Source organism: Sipha flava, unplaced genomic scaffold (assembly GCF_003268045.1).
Source record: "Sipha flava isolate LNK unplaced genomic scaffold, YSA_version1 441_pilon_pilon, whole genome shotgun sequence".
Lineage (NCBI taxonomy): Eukaryota > Metazoa > Arthropoda > Insecta > Hemiptera > Aphididae > Sipha > Sipha flava.
Window position 1 is genome coordinate 1 of NW_020273176.1, and position 22,413 is coordinate 22,413.

General features: G+C 28.1%; 2 protein-coding genes across 2 annotated transcripts; one reads left to right on the forward strand and one right to left on the reverse strand.

The window, feature by feature from the left end:
* Positions 1-90: 90 nt before the first annotated feature.
* Positions 91-14,760, reverse strand: LOC112689453 (the record flags this gene model as incomplete). Its single annotated transcript, XM_025563170.1, has 5 exons — positions 14,677-14,760; positions 14,435-14,587; positions 457-591; positions 312-391; positions 91-245 (listed from the first exon to the last, which is right to left on the reverse strand). Coding segments are annotated over exons 1-5 (607 nt in total), but the record flags the coding sequence as incomplete, so codon positions are not given.
* A 6,169-nt stretch (positions 14,761-20,929) lies between these two features.
* On the forward strand, positions 20,930-21,730 carry LOC112689454 (zinc finger MYM-type protein 6-like; the record flags this gene model as incomplete). Its single annotated transcript, XM_025563171.1, has 1 exon — positions 20,930-21,730. A coding segment is annotated over exon 1 (801 nt), but the record flags the coding sequence as incomplete, so codon positions are not given.
* Positions 21,731-22,413: the final 683 nt, after the last annotated feature.

A 22,413-nucleotide genomic window follows, 5' to 3' on the forward strand; every position in this document is an offset into this window, starting at 1 on the left:
TCATTTTATTTGTATTCCCTGATTTCACAAGAAATTGATTAGATTTTTGTTCAAGCACTTCATACGAAAATATTAATCTTAATTTCTTACCATTTGATGGGATTGTCGTTGAATTATTGTAAAATGGATATTTAATTTCATCAGATAACCTCTGCAACGATCTAATGTTCATCGTGCATAAAACCGATGGGAGTGTCCTCCGTCCCACGTACGGGACTAACTGATTATTGTAGATATTTGTCGTCCTAAAATATAAATTATGGTTTAGATAATATTTTTTATATAATCAATGATTATTCAGATATGCTTACCGATTGTCGTTTACGACTGAATATTGGTTGGATTCGTTTATTTTTCCAGTTAGTTTTACTAAAAGGAGCCTCCATTGAGTCTGTAAAAACGGATAGTTTAGTTATTTTTGGAATTATACAAAAGCCATTAAAAAGTTGTATTTACCAATTCATTTAGTGTACGATGTGTTCCAATGAATTTCAATAACTCATCGGATATTATTAATTTATGATTCTTTCCATTTGATGGGATTGTCGTTGAATTATTGTAAAATTGATTCCTGATTTCATTAGTTAACCTCTGCAACAATTAATAACATTTTGATTTAAGTTGTTTGATCATGTTTATATTTTTGTGTATGTATATGGTATAATTATTATAATATTTTCTTTATTATTTTTTTTTTTAATTTTTCGTTATTTGATATTTGATATCTTTACATACAAAGTCTTTAGTTCTTATTTAAAACTAGTTCTATTAGGTTTTTTATGATTTATCCTAATATTCCATTTTCGGCTTTATTATCCGATTTGGATCTAAGGTCTTAAAGTTCATTTTAACCCAATACAGTTTAATTTTATTTCTAATTCGTTGAGAATTTAGAGAAAAGTATTAAAACTCAGATTATTAACATATAAAGACCAAATTTATTTATTTTTATTAATATTATATTACAAAGAGTTTATATTTTGGTTGAATGGTTATAGGTTGATATAATCGATAACTTAAATTATGTATCGTATTACTTATAGGTATATCGCTTACATTGAACTTTAGTTTTTCTAATTACTAATTATGCTTCATGATTTGGAGTGTTGCATGTTTAACAGGAGAATATTACTGAGTATAGATCGCACACCAAAAGAGCAAAACTGTGTTAGTTATTTTTGTTTAAATCAACTAAAAACAATTTGTTTTTGGCCGGCCACACCAATATAGCAAAACTGTGATAGTCATCGTTTGGTTGAAATCATATTTGTAATATTTAGTATCGTATTTAGTTACTAACATGTCTTCCGATGAAGAAAAAATTTACTATCCCTATTTTGTGGTCTTTGTTGTTAGGTATCGATAAGAGTGGAAAACAAAAAAATAATGTGGGTTCATCCTTTAAATAAAAAACGTACAACAAATAATTGAATTTAATTATCTTTATAATTATAGTTGATTGATCTTTGTTGGACAAGTGTTATAAGTGTTTCCAGGTCTATATTTTCAGCGATCATAATTAACTCTGTGTAGAAAAATTAAAAATAATACTTATATTTATTATTTGTTCATATATTATGTGGATATATTATATGTACACACATAATGAAGATTTATTTAATATAAGTACATTTGTCTCACACGAGAAGTTGTGTACTTATATGTTTATGATTTACTGTAACTTTAGAGAGTTATAAGTCAATAAATGTGACAACGAGCTCAAACTTGTAGAACATATACAGGTTGGCCTCATCTTCATTTTAATTGTAGTAATAAATAATAATGTGATGGTAGTTTGGTGCTAAGATATGTGTGATAGTGTGATAATATGTAGTTGTTATATTGTTCGTGTTGGTGGATAGTGGTTAGTTCGTCTCGACGACCCATCGTGTGCGGAGTAGCCCAATGTCGAGTTTTTTTCATTGTATGTTTTCTTTGGTATATTTTTGTATATTGTCATGCATTGATTTTTATTGAAATAAAAGTTCTTTTTTTGTGCCGCTGTGCAATAATTATTAATTGTATGCGAAATTGATTAATTTATTATAATCCTGACCGGTACGCCCTACATAATATAATTAAATATTTGGTTTTAACGCTCGAATATTGTTTTTTTTTTTATGTTTGATATTTGATGTATCTAATAAGATACATTGCTCAACTACCTCATGTATAATGTTTTTTCTTATGAGATACATTGCTCACCCACCTTATATATAATGTTGTATCTAAAAAGATACGAAACCTTAGATTCTGAAATAAAATCTATAGTTTTTTTTTATTATTATATGTATTTACTTTTCTACTTATCCCTTTCAGACCCAGGATCCTCTAAAGGAGACAACAATATTTAATTTATTACTATTAATGTGATAATGAATTGTCTTCAATTATATATTGAATTTATAGGAAATGTACCCTATAATCCAAAAATAATTTTATAAATCATGTGGGATTCGAATTTCTAGAATTATAAATATAGTTGTTTTATATTATTTCGTTGTTATTATTTTCACGGAATTGGTATATATAAATGTCTATAGATTATAAACCGATAGTGATAATTGCTTGGTTTTTTTTTCTTATTTCGGCAACTATCAATGAGTGTTTTGAACTAATTTCCACTCTATTATGTTTGATGTAACTAATTTTATCGAATGTATTGTATGAGTCTCTTATAGAGAACATTAGGTCGGAACGGGTCGTGGCGTTCGTGATTTCGTAATCACTTCGTCAGCATATTCGGTGTCGTTACAATACTAATTATATTTCGCTCCCTATATTGCGCGTATTATTTTATGCTTTTACGATATTATAATAATATAAAGTATTAAAATTTTATATATTTTATTAGTTATTTACCCATAGAAATTACCCAAATTAAGACTTACGGATGATATGCGCTTGGATAACGAAGACCATTTACACCAAAAAATTAAAAAAGGACGATGTACGTTGTGCCCCAAAGGTCAGACGGTTTATAGTTGTACTAAGTGTAACGTGAGACTTTGTACTCTTGTAAGATTAATTAAATTCAACGAAAGAAACTGTTTCTACACTTATCATAAACAGAAATAAATGCAATACAATTATATTTTTGTGTTATTTTCTTGATATTTGTTACTTAATTAAATTTGTTTTTGAAAACATTAAATCTTTTGTACTATTAAAATTTTTTAAAAAATTTTTTTATTATAAAGCAATAAACAATATTTTTTTGTTTTTTTATTACATAGTTATACTTAGTATCTTTTGAGTAATAAATCTTAGAATAGAAATAATCAAGTGATGTACACTAATGGATACTAGATTTAAAATAAGGAATTCGTAGTGATGTATCCATTAATATACAAAAATAAAATATAGTCTACGACAATGGTGGCCAAACTACGGCTCGCCATCATTTAATATCTGGCCCGCGAAAGTTTTCTATATTACAGCACTTATTTGTATAACTGTAATATTTTGCATTAACGTAAAAAAAAAATGTAGAATGCATTTTTTTATGGCCCGCGATAAAAAAAAGTTTTTTATGGCCCAAAGAAAAAAAAGTTTGACCACCACTGGTCTACGAGGTAGTGTATCTTAAAAGACACGAAATTGAAAACAGCTTCTTTGAGGTGATTTATCTTTAAAGATACACATATCTACTCAAAATATCTCAACAAATAATGTAAATTTTTTAAAAATAAGATTAAAAATGAACTCTACGGTTTTTATTATAAAAAATAGTGATAGTTTGGAATTTTAGTGCAATATTTTCATTTTTGCCAAGTTAAGGGTTAAAAGTCAATTTTTTTTAAACTTAAACTTGGCTAGTTAGTTTATTTTCTTATAAACATTTTTCCTTATCTAGTTTAATTGCAGTTTGAGATAACTTTTCACAGTTGATTTAAAAAGGATCTATCAAGTTAAAATATTTTGAAATTTTTCTTTTATACTTAAATATTAATATAATAATTAAATAATCATGTAAAGTAAAATGGTCGCATACACTGTATATCATATGAGTGCTGGGCACCAAATCCGGATCCATCCGTATCCGATTTACCGATCCGGATTGACTCGGATTGAAACTTTTGTTATAATCCATTTAATCCGAATTACATTTACCAATTCGAATTATGGGTATAAGCCCAGATTATGGTATATAAGAAGTTTTCTAGAGTTTTGCAAAGTTAAGTTTTAGACATATAGATTATAGGTGAAAGAATTGTTCTGGAAAAATTATTTACTTATTTTGTTTTTGAGTTTGTTATATGAAAGCTTATCGGGAGGGTATTTGTGTCTTTTCCATTGAGATATTGCCTTCCGTTTAAATTACTTATTCGAATAAGCAAGGGCGTTCGCATTGGGGGGGGGGGCAAGTAGGGGCATCTTCCCCCTTGTCTTTTTCATGGGTCAATTATCACAACCATTATGTAATATAAAATATCATAAAATAAATATTTTTAAATTAAAATCATTTTTTGAAACGTTGAGTGCCACGGTCGACCCTTAGTCGACAAATGTTATGTGAATCTTTATGAGTGTAATCATATTTTTTCACTGTTGGTTCCTCTGAAGTCATCGGTTTTCAATGCACTGTTTCAACTATTGTATGTGAATATTTAGTAGGATCTTGTGATTTCATTGGTATCATTAAATTATAAATACTAAAATACTATACTAGTATTTATAATCATTAATCAATGTTGGTATATTTAGATTTTGCGTAGCTATTTTTAGTGGGTATTAATTTATTTGTTCCCGAATGACGGTGATGGTGATGAAGATGTCGAACAACGCAGCGGTGCTATTTTCGATAATAATATAATATTATTCTCTCAAATAGTTGACCGTCGGCATCGCGACTCAGTTTAAACGTGGAAACTTATATGCGATATACCTATCAGTGGTGTAGTGTAGGGTATACGGGGGTACACGACGTGTACCCACTTCCATTTTTTCAGAATATGCGTGTACCCAAAAAAAAAACCCAAGTTCGTTGGTTCACGGTTGTGTACATGCGTATAACTACTATTTAGTTTCTTTATTTTTTTAAAAATATATTAACATTTGTCAATTTACAATTTTACACTGGTGTTTCATGTGAATTGTATTGTATTATTTTCGTTAATATTGATTCGCCATATATTAAGTATCACTTGAAAATTATTTTGCAATAAGTGCAATTACTAGGTAATATTTTATAATTTATAGTTGCTATAAATAAAAATTAAAATGTAAATTGTAATGTGTGTGACACGGTTGTAACATTTTATCAAGCACAAAATTTAAACTAAATCATAATAGAGCACCGAGTTATATTACATTAAAAATAAATAATATTGTATAATTCAAAATTGATGATTGAAAAATGATATTTTTGACAGAATTTAGCGTATATCCACTTATATTTTTAGCACTACATCACTGATACCCATCATAAATACTGTGGCATTTAACGTTTTAATATTTACTCAGCCGATCTTTTATGACTTTTAATGTAATTTATGAGTATATCTAGTATCTTAGTGAATAGTCAATAGTTTCATAATTTATAATGTTTAGTATTTTTAATATTAAAAAAAAGAGTAATAATAATTCTAAACAAGACGAAGAAAAAAATCAAACCTGTAAGATTTATAATGAAGATGGTAAACCAAGTAATAAATGAAGTAATAATATTTTTAATAGTTCTTTTGAGAAGCAACTAGTTACAGAATTACCATCGAAACCGACGACATAATCTTCATTAATATCATTTAATTCAAATTTATTGAATTCTAGTAGTTTAATTAATGATAGCTATAGTAGGCTAGATATTGGGATCTTTGTTAATCTACCGTGTATATTAGTTATTGATGAAAAAAATAAAACATGAACTATTAACTAATATCTGGACATTAGAAATTAAGTTTAGTTGCAAGGAAGATAGTACGTCAGTTGCTCGTTGTTTTTTTGTATGAATGGTTAAGTACATATTCACCATGGTTACCTTATTCTCAAAAAATGAAAAGTCCATTTTGTATATTCTGTGTTATATTTCATTCATCTAGTGGGTATGGTAATTCTTATAAACAAGTTCAGTTTGTAAAAAAAAAACATGTATTAAGTATAAAGACTTTCACAAAGAAGCATGTGAACACAAAGTTTCTAAGACACACTATACACAGAAAATGCTGTTAATTTTATTAAGGTTTTTTTTAACAAAACTTTTACTGTTTTTTGATAAAATTAACACACCTCATAAGTTATTGATTGATAATAATAATACATTTTTTCCCCTTTTATTTCAAGTATACTATTTTGTGGTACTCAAGGAATTGCTTTGCGTGGGAAAACCTCAAATTAAGGAAATTTAAATTTTACATAATTAACTTTAGAATTGAAGCTGGTGATAAAATTATACAGTTATTTAGAATCAAGCCCCAAAAATTTCAAATATATTTCAGCTTAAGTTCAAAATGAAATAATTAATATTACAGGGAAAATAATCTTAAGCAGAATAACAAATTATTTAGTGAAATCGCAATCATGTTTTTCTATTCTCGCTGATATTTCTGGTACAGAACAGTTATCCATAGGCATAAGATACATCTCATTTGAATTAGAAAACCCTATAGTCAAAAAAAGAATTTTTAGGTTTTGTTGCTTTAACAGGTATGCATGCTAAAATTGTAGCAAAATCTATAATACATTTTTTGAGAAATTTTGGTCTTAATTTAAACAATTTAGCAGGACAAGAATATGATGTTGTAGTGCTATGTTAGGTATTCATAATGGTGTCTAAGCAATTATTAAAAATTAATTTCCTATAGCTGTATTTGTACACTGTTCATCATTTAGACTAAATTTAATTATAAATGATTTGAATAAACTTCAGTATGTTCAAAACTGTGCTGAAAGTATAAGGTCAATTATTAAATTTTCTAGGTCAAGTCCTAAAAGAAGAAAAATAATAGAAAAAATTATTTTATTTTATGAGACTAGATGGTCATAAAAATATAAAATTATAAGAATTTTTAGTGAACATTTTGTTGGGATAGTTGAACAATTAGAAATAATATTTATGGAAGCACCCATTGATTCACATACAAAAATTCAAGCATTTCAGTTACCTAGTGCAGCTAAATCATATTTTATAGTATTCATAATGGTAACATTTTCTGCTCAACTACATCCTATAACAAATGTATTACAAACAGTATAGTTAGATTTATCTCGAGCTAAAAAAATATATTAGTGAAATTATTGAAGTTTTTAAAAACTTGGATGCAAAAAAATTATTTTTATGAGATTTTTAAAAATGCTCAAAATGTTGAAAATGAGATTGGAGAAGAAATTAAAATTCCTCGTATTATTTCTTACCAAAAAGAATCGTTAAAACCATCCAATAAAAACTCCTAAAGATTATTTTAGAGTTTCCTTATACCAACCATATGTAGATTCCTTAATAATGCCATTAAAGCTAAGATTTTCTAATAAAAAACAGTGCTGCTCATACCTTATTAATTTTACCCAAATAATATGAAAAAAAAATTCAACATGATGAATTTAAAACATGATAGTAGAAATAAATCATTTCTACGAAATTGATAATTTGCTTGAGGAGTGTATATTATGGTATAATGTGTGGAAAAATAAAAACACAGGTCAAAGTGAAATGAAAAATATAAGTTTCATAATTCTATTAGTTAAAGAAAATTCATATCCAGAAATTTATATTGCTCTAACTATTGCATTAACTCTACCAGTTACTTCTTGTTCAGTAGAAAGAACTTTTAGTACACTGCGTAAAGTAAAAACTTGGACAAGAAATACTATTAGTGATAATCGACTCAATGGTTTATGCATGATAGCTGTCCATAAAGAGTTTGTCAAAAATCAAAAATTAGAATGAATTGAAGAAATTATAAATTAATTTAGTCTACTACCACGCAGAATGGAACTATTATTCAATGATTGAATAGCTATTAGGTATTTAAAATTATTTGTTAATATTTGTATATTATTTTTTTTTTCCGAGAACCCGAAGTTATGTGAGGTAATACGTATATAAATATTGATCTTTATGATGTTTCTTTTTTATTAATTATATTATAGGCTTATAGGCTATAGCGTATGTATATTTTATTTTAGATTATTAAAATTTTAAATTTTTATTATTTATATAGTTTAATATATAAGAATACATATTTCTTTAATAATTTATTTTAGTCAAGGTTATTTACTATACTATTATAATATAGCTTTAAGTAGTATAAGCTATGTTTGTTTTTAAGTAAAAAAATAAATAAGTTATTCCCAAATGATTGGTAGTTTTTTATTTATTTTATAGAAGCTAGAAAAATTTAATTTTATAAGTAACCTAAAATTATCAAATCAATGGTTTTATTTATTTATATAAAAAAAATGCATTTGTTGATTTAAAGTTGCACATTAATTAATTAAAATTAATACTGTAAGATTAAGTTCTAACGTTCTAATTATACACATAATTAATAATTTAATTTTTTACGTTCCCTACCTATATGATAGAAAACACGTCAAAAACAATTAGGTACTTTATCATTAATAATATCATTAATAGATAATAAAACAAAAATTAAAAAATTTAAATACATTGCCCCCCCGCATTTAAAAAATTCCTGTGGACGTCTTTGCGAATTAGATGTTTGATATAGTCCGGAAAGAGATATTTAGTAGAGTTGTAGCCAGGTGTTTGCATTCTTGTATATCGGTTATGAATTTTTGAACGACATTGTCGATGTCGTCGGATGATTTTAAGGGGAGTTGAACTGAATGCGAGTTTCTAAAAGATTTTAAAAGATGAGCCAACTAATATTTTTGGAAGCTTGTGGATTTTTTAGGAGTATTTGAAGACAGTATTTCGAAGTCGAGTATACTTGAGGAGTTGTTGGATGATAGATCATTTATGTTACTCACATTGATATTGCAATTTTTTGGAACTTTAGCTATGAATAAATCAAGAATATCAGGGTGTCTATTCTGGTAAGGCCAGTAGGTTCGGCAAAGTGATAAAAGTATTTTTATATTGGAATTTTCAATTAAGTTATGGAGAGTTCTGCTTCTGGTGTTTGTTGTGAAACATACCGATAAAGAATTTTTGGCATTGAGATCACTGGCGACAATGAAGTAATTACCTACTGATTCCAAAAAGTTTTTGGAATTAATTATGTTAATTTTAAGATGACAATAGGCAGATTATAAGGTCAGTTTGGTATGACTATTTAAAGTTATGGAGATATGTTTCGCTGATTTCGGGGACTGGTGAGTGAAATAAACCAGTTTTAACAATTATTATCGATCTAGCGTGTGTTGTATTATCAGGATTGCTTTGATAGGCAATATAAGCAAGAATTTTTATGCTTTTGTTTTGGGTTAAATATGATTCCGAAATCATGGCTATATCTATAGTGTTAATTTAGGACTGCCTGAATTTATAATTTATGAGTTTAATTAAAATAATAAATTAATAAATAATAATATTATATATATATATGTAATATACATTATAAATATCCCGGTAAACGACATAATATGTGTGACACTGAATGTAAACGATGCAAATAAAGATGTATAATAATGTATGAATAATGCACTTCAATATTTTTTATTTTATTTTTTAATACTTCAGATGAGTTATTAGAAATGTTAGAAAAGTAGCAAAGAGTGAATATTTAAAATTAAGTTTTTATTTAGTACAATAAAAATCATATCACCAAAACTTGTACAGTTCACATACACATAATTTTTATTAATAAACTTTACTAAAAATATTTTATAGTAAATGTATTTGTTAGACGTACGTAATCGGCTTTATGATTTAGAGTCATTAGATATCAAAGTAGATTAAATATTTAAAAATCATATCTCATCTTATGTGTACTGGAAATGATGATTTCACAATTTCAAGATCATAAATAAACACTAAGAATCATCACAAATGCCTCCTGGTACTTTACAAATCAAAATCTTCATAAAGACCTTCAACTACCAACTGTCAAAGAACTAGCAACTAAACATTACAAAAAAATTCCATAACAAACTAAAAGATCACCCTAATCCACTAATTCATCAAATGTCCACCACAACAATTCCAAATAATATAACTCGCCGCCTTAACAGGGACTGGCCTCGTGACCTACTAGATCCTGTGTTATTGTAATACGGGTGTTAATAAAAAAAAAAAAAATTATAAATAACAAATAGTAAGTAATATTGTAGGTGTGGCCAGTGGGCCACTTCCTATTCAAGTTTTCATGTCACTGTTGTACTTTTATTATCATAATTGTTTATTGTGTAACACTTCACAGATTGTAATTTTCTATACCAATAAAAAAAAAATAAATAAATAAATAAACACTAAAGGAATATGAAATTTTGAAATGTTTGTGGTTTTCAAGAATACCACCGATAATGACTTATTTACGATTAATAAATATAATTTTATTTTATCAGCGTAACAAACATACGGAATAAAATATGATTTACTTAACTTTTTATTAAAACGATATAATTTAAAACATAAATTATGAATTGAAAAATTTTAAATTTCGAATATACATGGAATTCATTTTTCAAGTAACTGCGATGGACCAACTGTCCAAGAGTCCAAATCAAGGTCTAAATAGAGAAAAAAATTTCCAAGAGGCCAATTTTGTCAACAAATATCAACTGTGGGTCAGCTGATCCCCTGAACCCCTCCCCTTAGATCTACCCCTGGCAGTGACGTACGCAGAAAAAAGTTTTGGGAGGTGTTTTTGAAAATCAGAACATTTTTTCAATAAACAAATGAAATTTTACTATGAAAGACTTATAATATACTTACATTACTTTTTTTTGAATATAAATAATATCATAAATGATATATCATTGATCAATGATAATATCATAATATGATATAAATATACATCATATTAAAAAAAATCACAAAACTAAATCTAATTTTCATGAAGTTTTAGCCATTATGTTAAGAATATCTTTACAATTAACTTCTATGTCTCTATGTACATTTAACAATGTTAATCCATTTAACCTTTCTTCACCTGTTTTATTACTTTAATACGTTTTCAACCTACGAAGGGAAAAAAATGAGCGTTCACTTGTAGCTATGGATACTGGGAGAGTAGGTAAGTAAGAAATTAATTTCAAGATATTACGAAAAACATATCAAAAATTTCAAATGCATATTTTTGAATAATTCTTAATTTTTAGATTTAAGAGTTTTTTGCATATTTGTCCAAATGAACATTTTGTGTAAAAAAGTAAAATAAAATATTTTAATATTAATATTATTAATATTTTTAATATTTTAAATATTTTTTAATTTTGCATATTTCTTCTTTTTTAAGCGCATAGGTGCATGTATATTTAGTACTTTTTAAGAAAAATTCCGAGCCCAAGAGATAATGTATGCAATGTCATAAAAAACTTAAAATTAATATTAAGATTGTTATCGAGCATAACTCACCAAATATTCTAAAACCAAACATTTCGGGAGGTGTTTGAACACCCAAAACACCCCCCTGTGTACGTGCCTGATCCCTGGCTATAAAAATTCATTTGATGAGAATCCACGTAGATGGGTTGTATGTTGCATTGGTCTATTGAGATAATTTTGCGATAGATGGAGCCGATGGAGTAGTAAATACCTCCTGATATGCTGTTTCTTCGGTGAGGAAGGCATATAAATTTGGTGTGATAAACACTTTGCTCTTTTTTTTAACATTGGATTTCGGAGGCGAAGATGTTAATGATAAAGATAAATTGCATTTAGAAGTTTTTTGCGTATCGCCAAAATACCGCCTTATTTTATTATCTTATTACTATTGGTATTATGTGAATACCGGTATATGAGTTATTATTAATTGTTAGATAGGCCGAGTCGACGACACGGTGGGTTTCGGTCTTCCAGTGGCGTATATAGGTTTTCATTTCGGAGGGGACCGATTATGTATTTGATTTTTGGGTGGAAGGGAAGGAGGAAGCACACTATTACGAAAAAAATTACTTTAACAATATAAGACTTTTCGACTGTCTTTACACCATCAGAGAAATAAGAAACTCAATTTTTTTAATGATTTATTATTTTTTAAAAGTATAAAAACTACATTGTAATAAACAAATTTTTTATTAGAGTCACTCAAAGTTCACCACATATTTTCTTAAAAGAATAAACATATAATACAAATATTTTATAAATATAAAATTTTAAATTATCGCATAAGCAACATTCTCAGTATCGCGAAAAATTTTCTGAAACTCCCAGCATTAAGACATATCCATGTTAAAAATAATAATCTTTAATAATGGTGTTTTTCATTTCTGAGGGGGCCCGGGCCCCCTCGACACCCCATAAATACGCCCCTGTGGTCTTCTCAGCAGTACTGATTAGTATCTTAATAAAGGCGGTCTATACACGATCTGGAGTTTAATATATTAACCTACCTATAAGCATTTCGGCTTAAACATTTGGTCCTTCGAGTCGGATAGCGGAGAGCAAGCGGGTAGACGAGATACCATGGAGAGTGCAGTACAGTTAAAGTACAGGTAAGAAAGCCACGTTTACCTATACCGAGTCCATTCTTATTTTCGTTGTTCTCAATTAAATCGAGTGTCGTCATTATGGCAACCGATATAGCCGCCTTAAAGTCATGTAGAGGTGTGGTAAAGGGTCGAATCACACGGATTATAAATTTTATACGAAAATTTCCCGCTGGCGGCGATTCGTCTAAAATTCGATTAAGAAAGGAAAAAGTCGAAACCAGCTGGGACGAATTTTAAGATATAAAATACGTCATAGAACGCCTGACCGAAGAACCTGTATCTGAAGAATAGTATAGGGCCAAGTTCGAGGACTTATATTATAAAGTGATGGCAAAATGCGATTAAATTTTGATGGAGACCATTAACAAAGAAACCCAAAACTCTGATTGTTATAAAATACCGAAAAGTTCAACAAACAGTTATCAAGCATCGGTGGTAAAATTGGTAGCGCTGAATAAATTGAGTTCAATAGTAATTACAAGGAGTGGGAAACGTTCAAGGATGTATTTGGTACCTTGATCCAGTTAAACGAAACTCTGACCAAGGTCCAGAAGTTGATCTATTTAAAAGCGGCACTGTCGGGAGACACTATAGAAGTCGTAAAATGTCTCGAAACTATCGCAAACAATTACAAATTCGCGTGGGATTATTTGAACCAACGATACGACAACAAACGAATAATAGTACAATCACATACGAAGGCGATTTTCAAATTAGAGAGAGTCATGAAAGAATCATCGACGAAATTGCAACGATTTATAGACATTCTGTTAGGGCAAATAAAGACGTTGGAAGTGATTGGTTATAACCCTTTGTCTTGGGGCTCGATGTTATTACATATCATTTCAACGAAATTTGATAATGCTACATTACGAGAGTGGGAAACTCAAGCACCGAAAACAGAATTTCCCCGAAGTTGACGAATTGATAATATTTTAAAATACCGATTTCAAATTTTGGAATCAATCGAAAACGCGCAAAAGTTGGATAAGTTCGAACAGGAGTGAATACAGACACCGGTGGAAAGGGTGACGAGAGACAGATTTCAAGAAAAAATTAAAACGTTATTCATTCACGCGACTACGGTAAAAATTAAATGTAATTTTTGCGACGGTGCAATCGCGTTCGGACAGGTATGGGTACAATCGATCCATCAAGCTTATGACGTTACCCACAGTTACATCAAAATTACCGACGATACAGATACGCGGAGACAGCTCGTGTTCGATACCGAAACATATCACGTTGGTCGACCCTACTTAAGCAACTTAAGTATTCTAAGATATGTTTGGATTTACTATAATTTAATTAGACTCATTAGTGATGTATAAAATATGATAACGTACGAACAAAAATAAACGTCTGTTCATGTTGAACGATCGCTAATAACTGTAATTTATCATTTATTCGAAACAATAATAATTTTTACTATTTATTTTCACAAGTTTTTTTAAAATTTCTTACAATTGTTTAAATATTATAATCCATGATTGAATCAATTATTTTCTATTATTTTTATTATTTTGTTCATCATCAGAGAATTGGCAGGAGTTCTAAGGGTAACCTTTGTGAAAGTATAAGAATCAAATGGTTTGGGTATGTGATTACGAGGTCAGACTCAGAGTACCTTAAAGCGGTGGTAGAGTGAAACCCCACACAGAAGAGACCAAGAAGACGTCCAAAGAAGCGATGAATAGATGGATTAAAGCAGGATTTAGAGAAATTAGGGATATGAAATTGGGAAGAAAAAGTACAAAATCAGGAAGAGTGGAAGGAGGTCAGTGGCGGAAAAAACTCTGGAGTTGTGATGCCAGTGACAGAGATGTAATGTTTAATTTGAGAAATTCAGCGGTATTATAAGATATTCAAAGATACTAACTTGATTCACAATAGTTGAATTTGGAGATTCACTACTCAGTAGGTCCGTGTCTTCGTGGACACGTACTGAGGAACGATTGTTGAACCAGCGCACACTAGACATTATTCGCTTCTTAAGTCTCCTGAACCACGAATTCGTTGATTTTAAATTGCTCTGTGTTAAAATAAATGTTATGTTGATTACGTCCAAATGATATTTATTTTTCGAAAATTTAAATTGAAAACAAATGTACAGGAACTTACGGTTTCACTTTTCGACTCAATTGCATTCTGTCCGACATTGAATGTTCTCTGAATCTTCCTCAATTTAGAATAAATTATACCCATTTTAGCAACTATACTTGTTACTTTGTAGTTTTATTTAGAAATTCAAAAAAATTTTTGAGATCTTTTAACAAGTTATTAAAATGTATATACCGGTGAAAAAATTCTTGAAAAATTGTACAACTAATATTTGTAAGCTTCTATATAAACATTTACTGTTGTCTAGTAAAAATATGGCTTGTTTTCAAAATTGTAATGTATTATTTCTATGGAGATGTTTTATATTGCCCAAAACACGTAAAGACATGTATTTATAATTGCTATTATTATGTTACAAATTATAGTATACTCTAGTTCTGTTATACATTTATTTTACTATAATAAAGTGATGAAAAATCCATGGCACGCGAAATATTTAAATATTTTTTAAATAACGTTTAATTTTTAATCATAAATAGTACGGTCACAATGAACCACTTTAAATAAATTGTCTGTTTTTTCAATTTTTCTTTGACAAACGAGTATACTCACGAATTAGTTTTAATATATCTGAATTATGATTCTGACCAACGCATATGAATGCATTGTAATGAATTAAAAATTACAATTACAAAACTAAATATAAATTAATTTGCATCAATGTACAACAATTATAATCATACCTGTCAAGCAAATCAATAAATACTAAAGTAATGTTATTTGTATAAATTCAATTACCATTTTTAATTATAAATAAATACAATAAATATATTTAAGTTAAAAAATAATTTTTATACATAAATAATATTTTTCTTAATTTAATATTTTGCAGGAAGAAAAAAAAATCAGGTAATTTTTGGCACCTTACATTTGGATAATTTCCCGCCTTTGCTCTAATATGTAATCATTAATCTTAATAAACTTGATACATATTCAAGTAATTCAAATATAAATGGTTTTCATGGTACGAGTATGTCGTGTCATTGATTATAGAATAAATTTATATTTTACAAAAGGTGATATTGGATAAAATTAATGCAATTCAATTTGTTATGTTTTTGCATAGGTTGATAAAAACAAGTATTACTATTCGTAGCAAATAAACTATTATTACAACATGTATTTTTGTATCTTAAAGGGTGTTTAATTTAGTGAATATTTATCTCTTATATGAATTATGTATGCTCTTGTAGTAGCAGCAACATTCTGAGTTTAATTTGTAATACGTATATTGTATTAACTAGGAAGGATTTTTAATTTTAGCATTTTAAATTGCTAGGCATATAAGAATACCTAATCTCAACTAGTTTTCCATTACAATTATTGACTAAAAGCTAAATCATAATTTGTTGGTTTATACGCTTAATGGTTTGTGTTTATGTTGTTTATTTTTTTTATTGTTGTTGTTAAGGTGGTATTGGATAGAGGGAATAATATGCATTAAATGAATGTGCGATGATTACAGCCAGCGCCGCAATTTCAAAATAGGAGGCCCGTGGGCGGTAATTATATTAGGCCCCGTCATAGGATTTATTTTTGTTGTACGTCTTATTTATACAGTATAACCCCTTTAATCCGTCACCTTCCTGTCTGGGGGTGTGGTCCGAACGCGAAAAAGGTCGGATTATCAGAGTATAAAGAAACATTTGAAGATAAAATGTTACTAAATTTATTTATTAAATTATTATTTTAATATTATTTTTAATTACATACATACATTAAATTAAATTAACAATTAAATAATAAAATAAATAAAATATAAATAAATAGTAAACAAGCAATTAATTTTATAAATATATCTAGCTACATACTATAAATTGGAAAATCCATATTCATATCGATAATACTATGGTCGGATCAACTGAAGTGGCGGACTATCCGAGGGCAGATGAGAGGGGTTCTACTGTAAGTATCAATTTTTTTAGATTTTAAAACACGTTCCACATCAGTTAGTGTATGATATATGTATATAGGTATATAACAAATTAAATACCTACAACTGTTGTATATTATAATTCACTACATATTTATATAGTAAATCTATTTAAGTAGTTTAGGTAGGGATGTTTTATGCCTACTCAAATACTCAATGGACTCATTGTTAAATAAATATTATATTAATCTAAAATATTATAATATCCTAACCTGAATTTTAAAAAATAATTTCTTTTTATTATAAAATAATAATATAATATTATTAAATAATTGTGTCTTTGTAAAGTGTAGTTTATTTTAGGGTGGAACTAGGGAGCCCCCCCAAAATATATTGGTGTGATGATTATAAATTGTATTGTAGGAATAAAATGACTGCCTATTTAGGAAAAATGCTGCTTACTGCTACAAATAAATTAACAATTATTATACATTTAAACAATTATTAAAATAAACCAGTATGATCGTTTGAAAATAGTACAGACTTAATGGTTGAACCCAAGATTATCCGATTATAACACTAATTAGAGATTTGTAAATTGAAAACATTTTATATTTTATACATGCATTAATTATACTGCATCACACAATTGTTCGGAAATTACTTTTAGTGTACATTTCAATTTGAATAATATTCCACTTGGTGGTATTATTTAAAACATCAAGAGTACAGGTTGTGTGAAATTTGTTTTTTTGCACATTAGACGTGAAATATAATAGGCCTATACGTATATAATTGCAATATATTCTGCTTTATCTTGTTCGTATATATTATATTATATACTTTATGGGGTTATTCATTAATTTATATTTCTTGAAAATAATTTCGGAATATTTTTTTAAGTAATTTTTATCTCATTGTTTATATTTTACAATAATCGTATTATGTTTAATCCGTTTATTGTTACTATACGCCGTTTTGGCAGACAGAAATCAATAAGGTTTTTGCAATAATACGGTGTTATTCTCATGTAAATATCCAATCATATAAATATGGTATATCGGTGCACTAATAAAATGTACAATTTTTACGACCAAGTAGATTTAGCGTCAATGTTGTTTTTAGCTGTCAATATAAAATGATATAACATTGTGCTTAAGACAAAAGTATAAAATTTTTTAGTACAAAGATTACCAATGTATTCTTTAATTTTTTTATTTGTATATTATATATTTACAACGTGTCTCCTATGGGTGTGGTAATTTCAATATCTTAAATTTCATACGACACTAAATATGTTCAAATTAAAAATTAGTTTCATTGATCTTAGAACTCGAAAATGAATTAAATATTTCGGTTGAAAGTGTTGATTGTTCTAATTTTGATCTTCCAATAGGAGATATTATAGAATTCCATTCGGAAAAACGCAATTTTAATGAATAACACAAGATTTTAAATGAGAGTGAACTGGAAACATATTAATATCGATTGGACAATATTAATTTAAGACATTATTTTAAGGACATTTTATATTATATTCGTGGGTATATTGTAAAAGGTTGTTAAAGGTTTATTTAGATTGTATTAATTTACTAATTAAAAAAATTTTGATTATGTATATATTAAATTCAAATTTTACAACATCTGTAAGTAGAGCGAAATTAATCAACATCTCATGCCGTTTCATTAATTATATTGCGACTAAAAAAATCATTCCAACTTATAATTGTAAAAGAGCAAAACTTCATAATAATTCAAAATCATTAATAGTTCAGAGCGCTCAAATAAGTATTTTGAGTAAATGTAATAATTTTTATTTCCCTAATTCTCTTTTTATTAATGTAGATATTGGATCACATTTTCATGAATATAATGGTATTATTTCTTGGTGGATACTTTTAAAATTAGATGCTGTGCATATCGGTGATATCGTAATCTAATCATAGGCGCAATAGGGTTTTTAGCACTCCTCTTTTTTTTCAGATCTATATAATCTATAGTAATTATATTTAAATACAATTTTATTTCATTTTCAGCAATTTCAGCACCCCCCGATATTTGTACTCTAATTGTGCCCATTCATCTACCTCTGTCTGGGTATTTTAAAATAGTATACCCAGACAGCAATTTAGTAATGTTGATATTATAGTAACATTGTATATTAAATGATGTTAAACATTTTGATATAAATGTTGTTTTATTATTGTAGAAACATTTATTTTATATTATTATATGAAGAACGTTACCATAATATTCAGTTTTAATTCTTATAGTTTAAAAGTTACTATAACATTTTATGTTTATTATTTTAGAAATTTTGAATAAATGTGATTTTAAAAATATTTGCTTAAAATATTATACAAGAATTATTTTAATAATGTTTAACAAGCGACGTTATAGATACTATACGACCTAAATAATTAGAATAATATGTTATGTGATTTACATTTTACTTTTAATTATTTATTACCACAACTTTGTCTATATATTATATTGGTCTCTTCGAATGTATCGAGTGTTATTTATATCTATTATATATTAGAAATTTATTAACTCTATTGGGGACGAGACTACCTCTCTATAGCGGTCATTTATTCTGGTCCCCTTGGTGACCGTTAAATTAATTTTTCACTCGTAGTCTGTAGTGGAGGCTTAAATATATATTTTTGAACTACACACATTAATATATGAAGCACTCAAAATGTTTTTTATCGTGTGTATAAATTAATGAATCCAAATTAAAATTAAGAAGAAATAGTATTACAATTTATTACATTATATAGTGTGTTTAGTATCTACTATAGTGTACTGCACATAATTTTAGTTTCGGGTCTATGCCCTATGGACTTGTATACTTGATCGATAGGTACACGTACACGGACATCTCCTTCTCTTATTCAAATAATATTTTTATTATTAAATTATAACAGCAATCGTCGAACATCAAATAACAAATGCATATCTAATATCTATAATATAGTGATACATATATATTATATTAAATACTTAATACTTAATTTTACATTATTCAATTGTTTGAATTTTAGATACTCGTATTTTTATAATTCAAGGGTTCATGAGTTTATTATATTATGATGGTAAACCGTGTTCATACTACGTTATACTAATACGTATATTAATAATATATTTATTTATATATAAATAAAAATGCTTATCTTAGTATTATCGATGGTGTTGAAACGCGTACATCGGCTGTTTAAGGTCTATTTACACATAACCGTTCCGTGTCCGTAATTTTAGATTTGTCGGAGACAATGTTTTGGGGAATTTCACTGATACGAATATGAAAAATACGGAACAGTGTAAACAACCGTCAGTGCCAAATTGGCACTGCCAATTGACAGCTTGATGGGTTTGTTCTTACCTACTCGCAAGACGTATTTGTAAAATTTAAAAAAGTTTAAAAAGTTATTAAAAAGTTATTCCAGTCATATTATAATTTTTTTCAAATACCCAAAAGCCAAAACAACAGTGAAAAATGGAATGTAAAAAACGTGCGTGTATTCAGTAGTTAGGTTTTAACTGCACTGAACGGACAACAGATACTGATCGAACACGGAACGGTGTAAATACTTTTGCACTGATACTGAACGGACGGTGCGGATACGGAACGGATACGGAACGATTATATGTAAATAGACCTTTATTAAGCAGTTCGTATTTACCCAAAAAAATGTATTTTTAGATTTCGTGACTAGGTATACAGTGGACACTGAATAACCATGAAACAATAAATGCTGCCATTTGTCATGCTGTCTTAAATCTGAATTGTGTTGTTTGCGCACTGTGCGTCTATGCAGTTGTTACTTGTATCTCAGTGTCTGTGCGATTTGTTAATTTATTGTTTTTAGTTTTCAAATTTCGATTATAATTAATACCTACATGAAACGTCTACTGTCAACGTGTCTTCTAGCTGTTTGTCTATGGCATCGTTTCTCAACCTTTTTAGTGTCGCGACCCCCAAAATAGGTATAAAATATAGTCAATCACTTCGCGACCCCCCCTCCATCTAGGTTAGGTAAAAATTTAAACAGTAAAAATATCCTATCATTAACCAAATGAAATATAACATTTTAAATACCAATTTATAAATACCATATCTAGTAACTTTAGCTTATCAAGTTTGAAAGTTATTTATTGGTCGTTGGGAATTTCCATTAGTGGAGTAGTGCCCGTTTTATTGATGAGATATCTACATTTAATCGACTGCTTATTATTGTTATTTTTAATATTATTTTTGTGTGTTATGAAACGATTACAATCGCGCGTCGTTCGTGTTATAAAACTCATGTGATATTGCGTTTATTAAGTTGGTTTTTAGTGAGTCTTTTTAGTTTTCTGTAATTTGAATTAATGATTATGGATAAATATATAACAAAACGTAATGCTCCGTCTACTTCTGATGAACCAGCGAAAAAAAAATTCAGGCCATATAACAATGAGTATTTGAAATATGGGTTTATTTCACTTGATAATAAGCCGCAATGTGTTGTTTGCTTTCAAGTTCTATCTCAAGAAAGTATGAAACCTTCAAAATTAATTCGACAACTGGAAACAAATCACCGACTTTTAGTAAAAAAACCAATTGATTTTTTTGAGCGTAAATCCCTTTTTTTAAAAAATCAACAAACGTGTATTCTTAAATCAAGTCAGAATAACACCGCAATACTTGAAGCATCATATTTAGTAGCACTTAGAGTAGCTAGGGAATCAAAGCCGCACACGATTGCTGAGAACCTCATTCTACCCGCTGCTATTGATATGGTCAATATTATGATAGGTGCAAAAGAAGCAAACAAATTAAAAACTATTCCACTTTCAAATGATACAATATCAAGACGAATTAATGAAATGTCAACTGATGTGCACAATCAAATAGTACAAAATCTAAAATCAAGTGAGTATTTTTCTATTCAGTTTGACGAATCAACAGACGTAACAAACTTGGCACAATTTTTATGTTTTGTTCGCTACGAATGTGACGGGACAATTAAAGAAAATATACTTTTTTGCAAATCAATACCAGGTCATGCTACTGGACAAGGTCTTTTTGAATTATTTATTGAAATAACAAAAAATGAAAATTTGGACTGGAACAAATGTATTTCAGTGTGTTCTGATGGCGCAAGAGCAATAATAGGGAAAAATAGTGGTTTAATAGTAAAATTAAAAGAATTAATGCCACATATTGAATGGATACATTGTTTTCTTCACAGGCATGCACTTGCCGCAAAAAAAATGCCAGATAATTTAAAAAATGTGTTATTTGAAGCTGTAAAAATAGTAAATTATATTAAAAGTCAACCGCTGCAGTGCATATTGTTTTCCGCACTATGTGAAGAAATGGGCTCCAAGCGCAAGTCACTGCTTTTCTATATCAAAGTTAGGTGGTTCTCACGAGGAAAAGTGTTAACACGGATTTTTGAGTTGCAAAATAAATAATATAATAATAATAATATTAATAATATTTTTTAAAGATCGAAATAACACATTTTTAACTTTTTTCCAAGATAATGAGACATTACTATTTTTGGCTTATTTGAGTGATATATTTTCACATTTGAATGAATTGAATATAAGCTTACAAGGCCGTGAAAAGAACATTCTAATAATGTCAGATAAAGTTAATGCTTTTATCAAAAAACTTGGAATTTGGATCATTCGTCTCGAAAAACGAAATTTTGATGCATTTGTTTTAACATCAAATTACATTGAAAAAAAATGTAAATTTAAAAAGTCCTATTCTTGATCGTGTTTTCGATACTATGAAAACACATTTAAGAGAATTGAAAATTTAATTACTCGAATATTTCTCGTGTAACGACAATGACTTCTCAAATAGA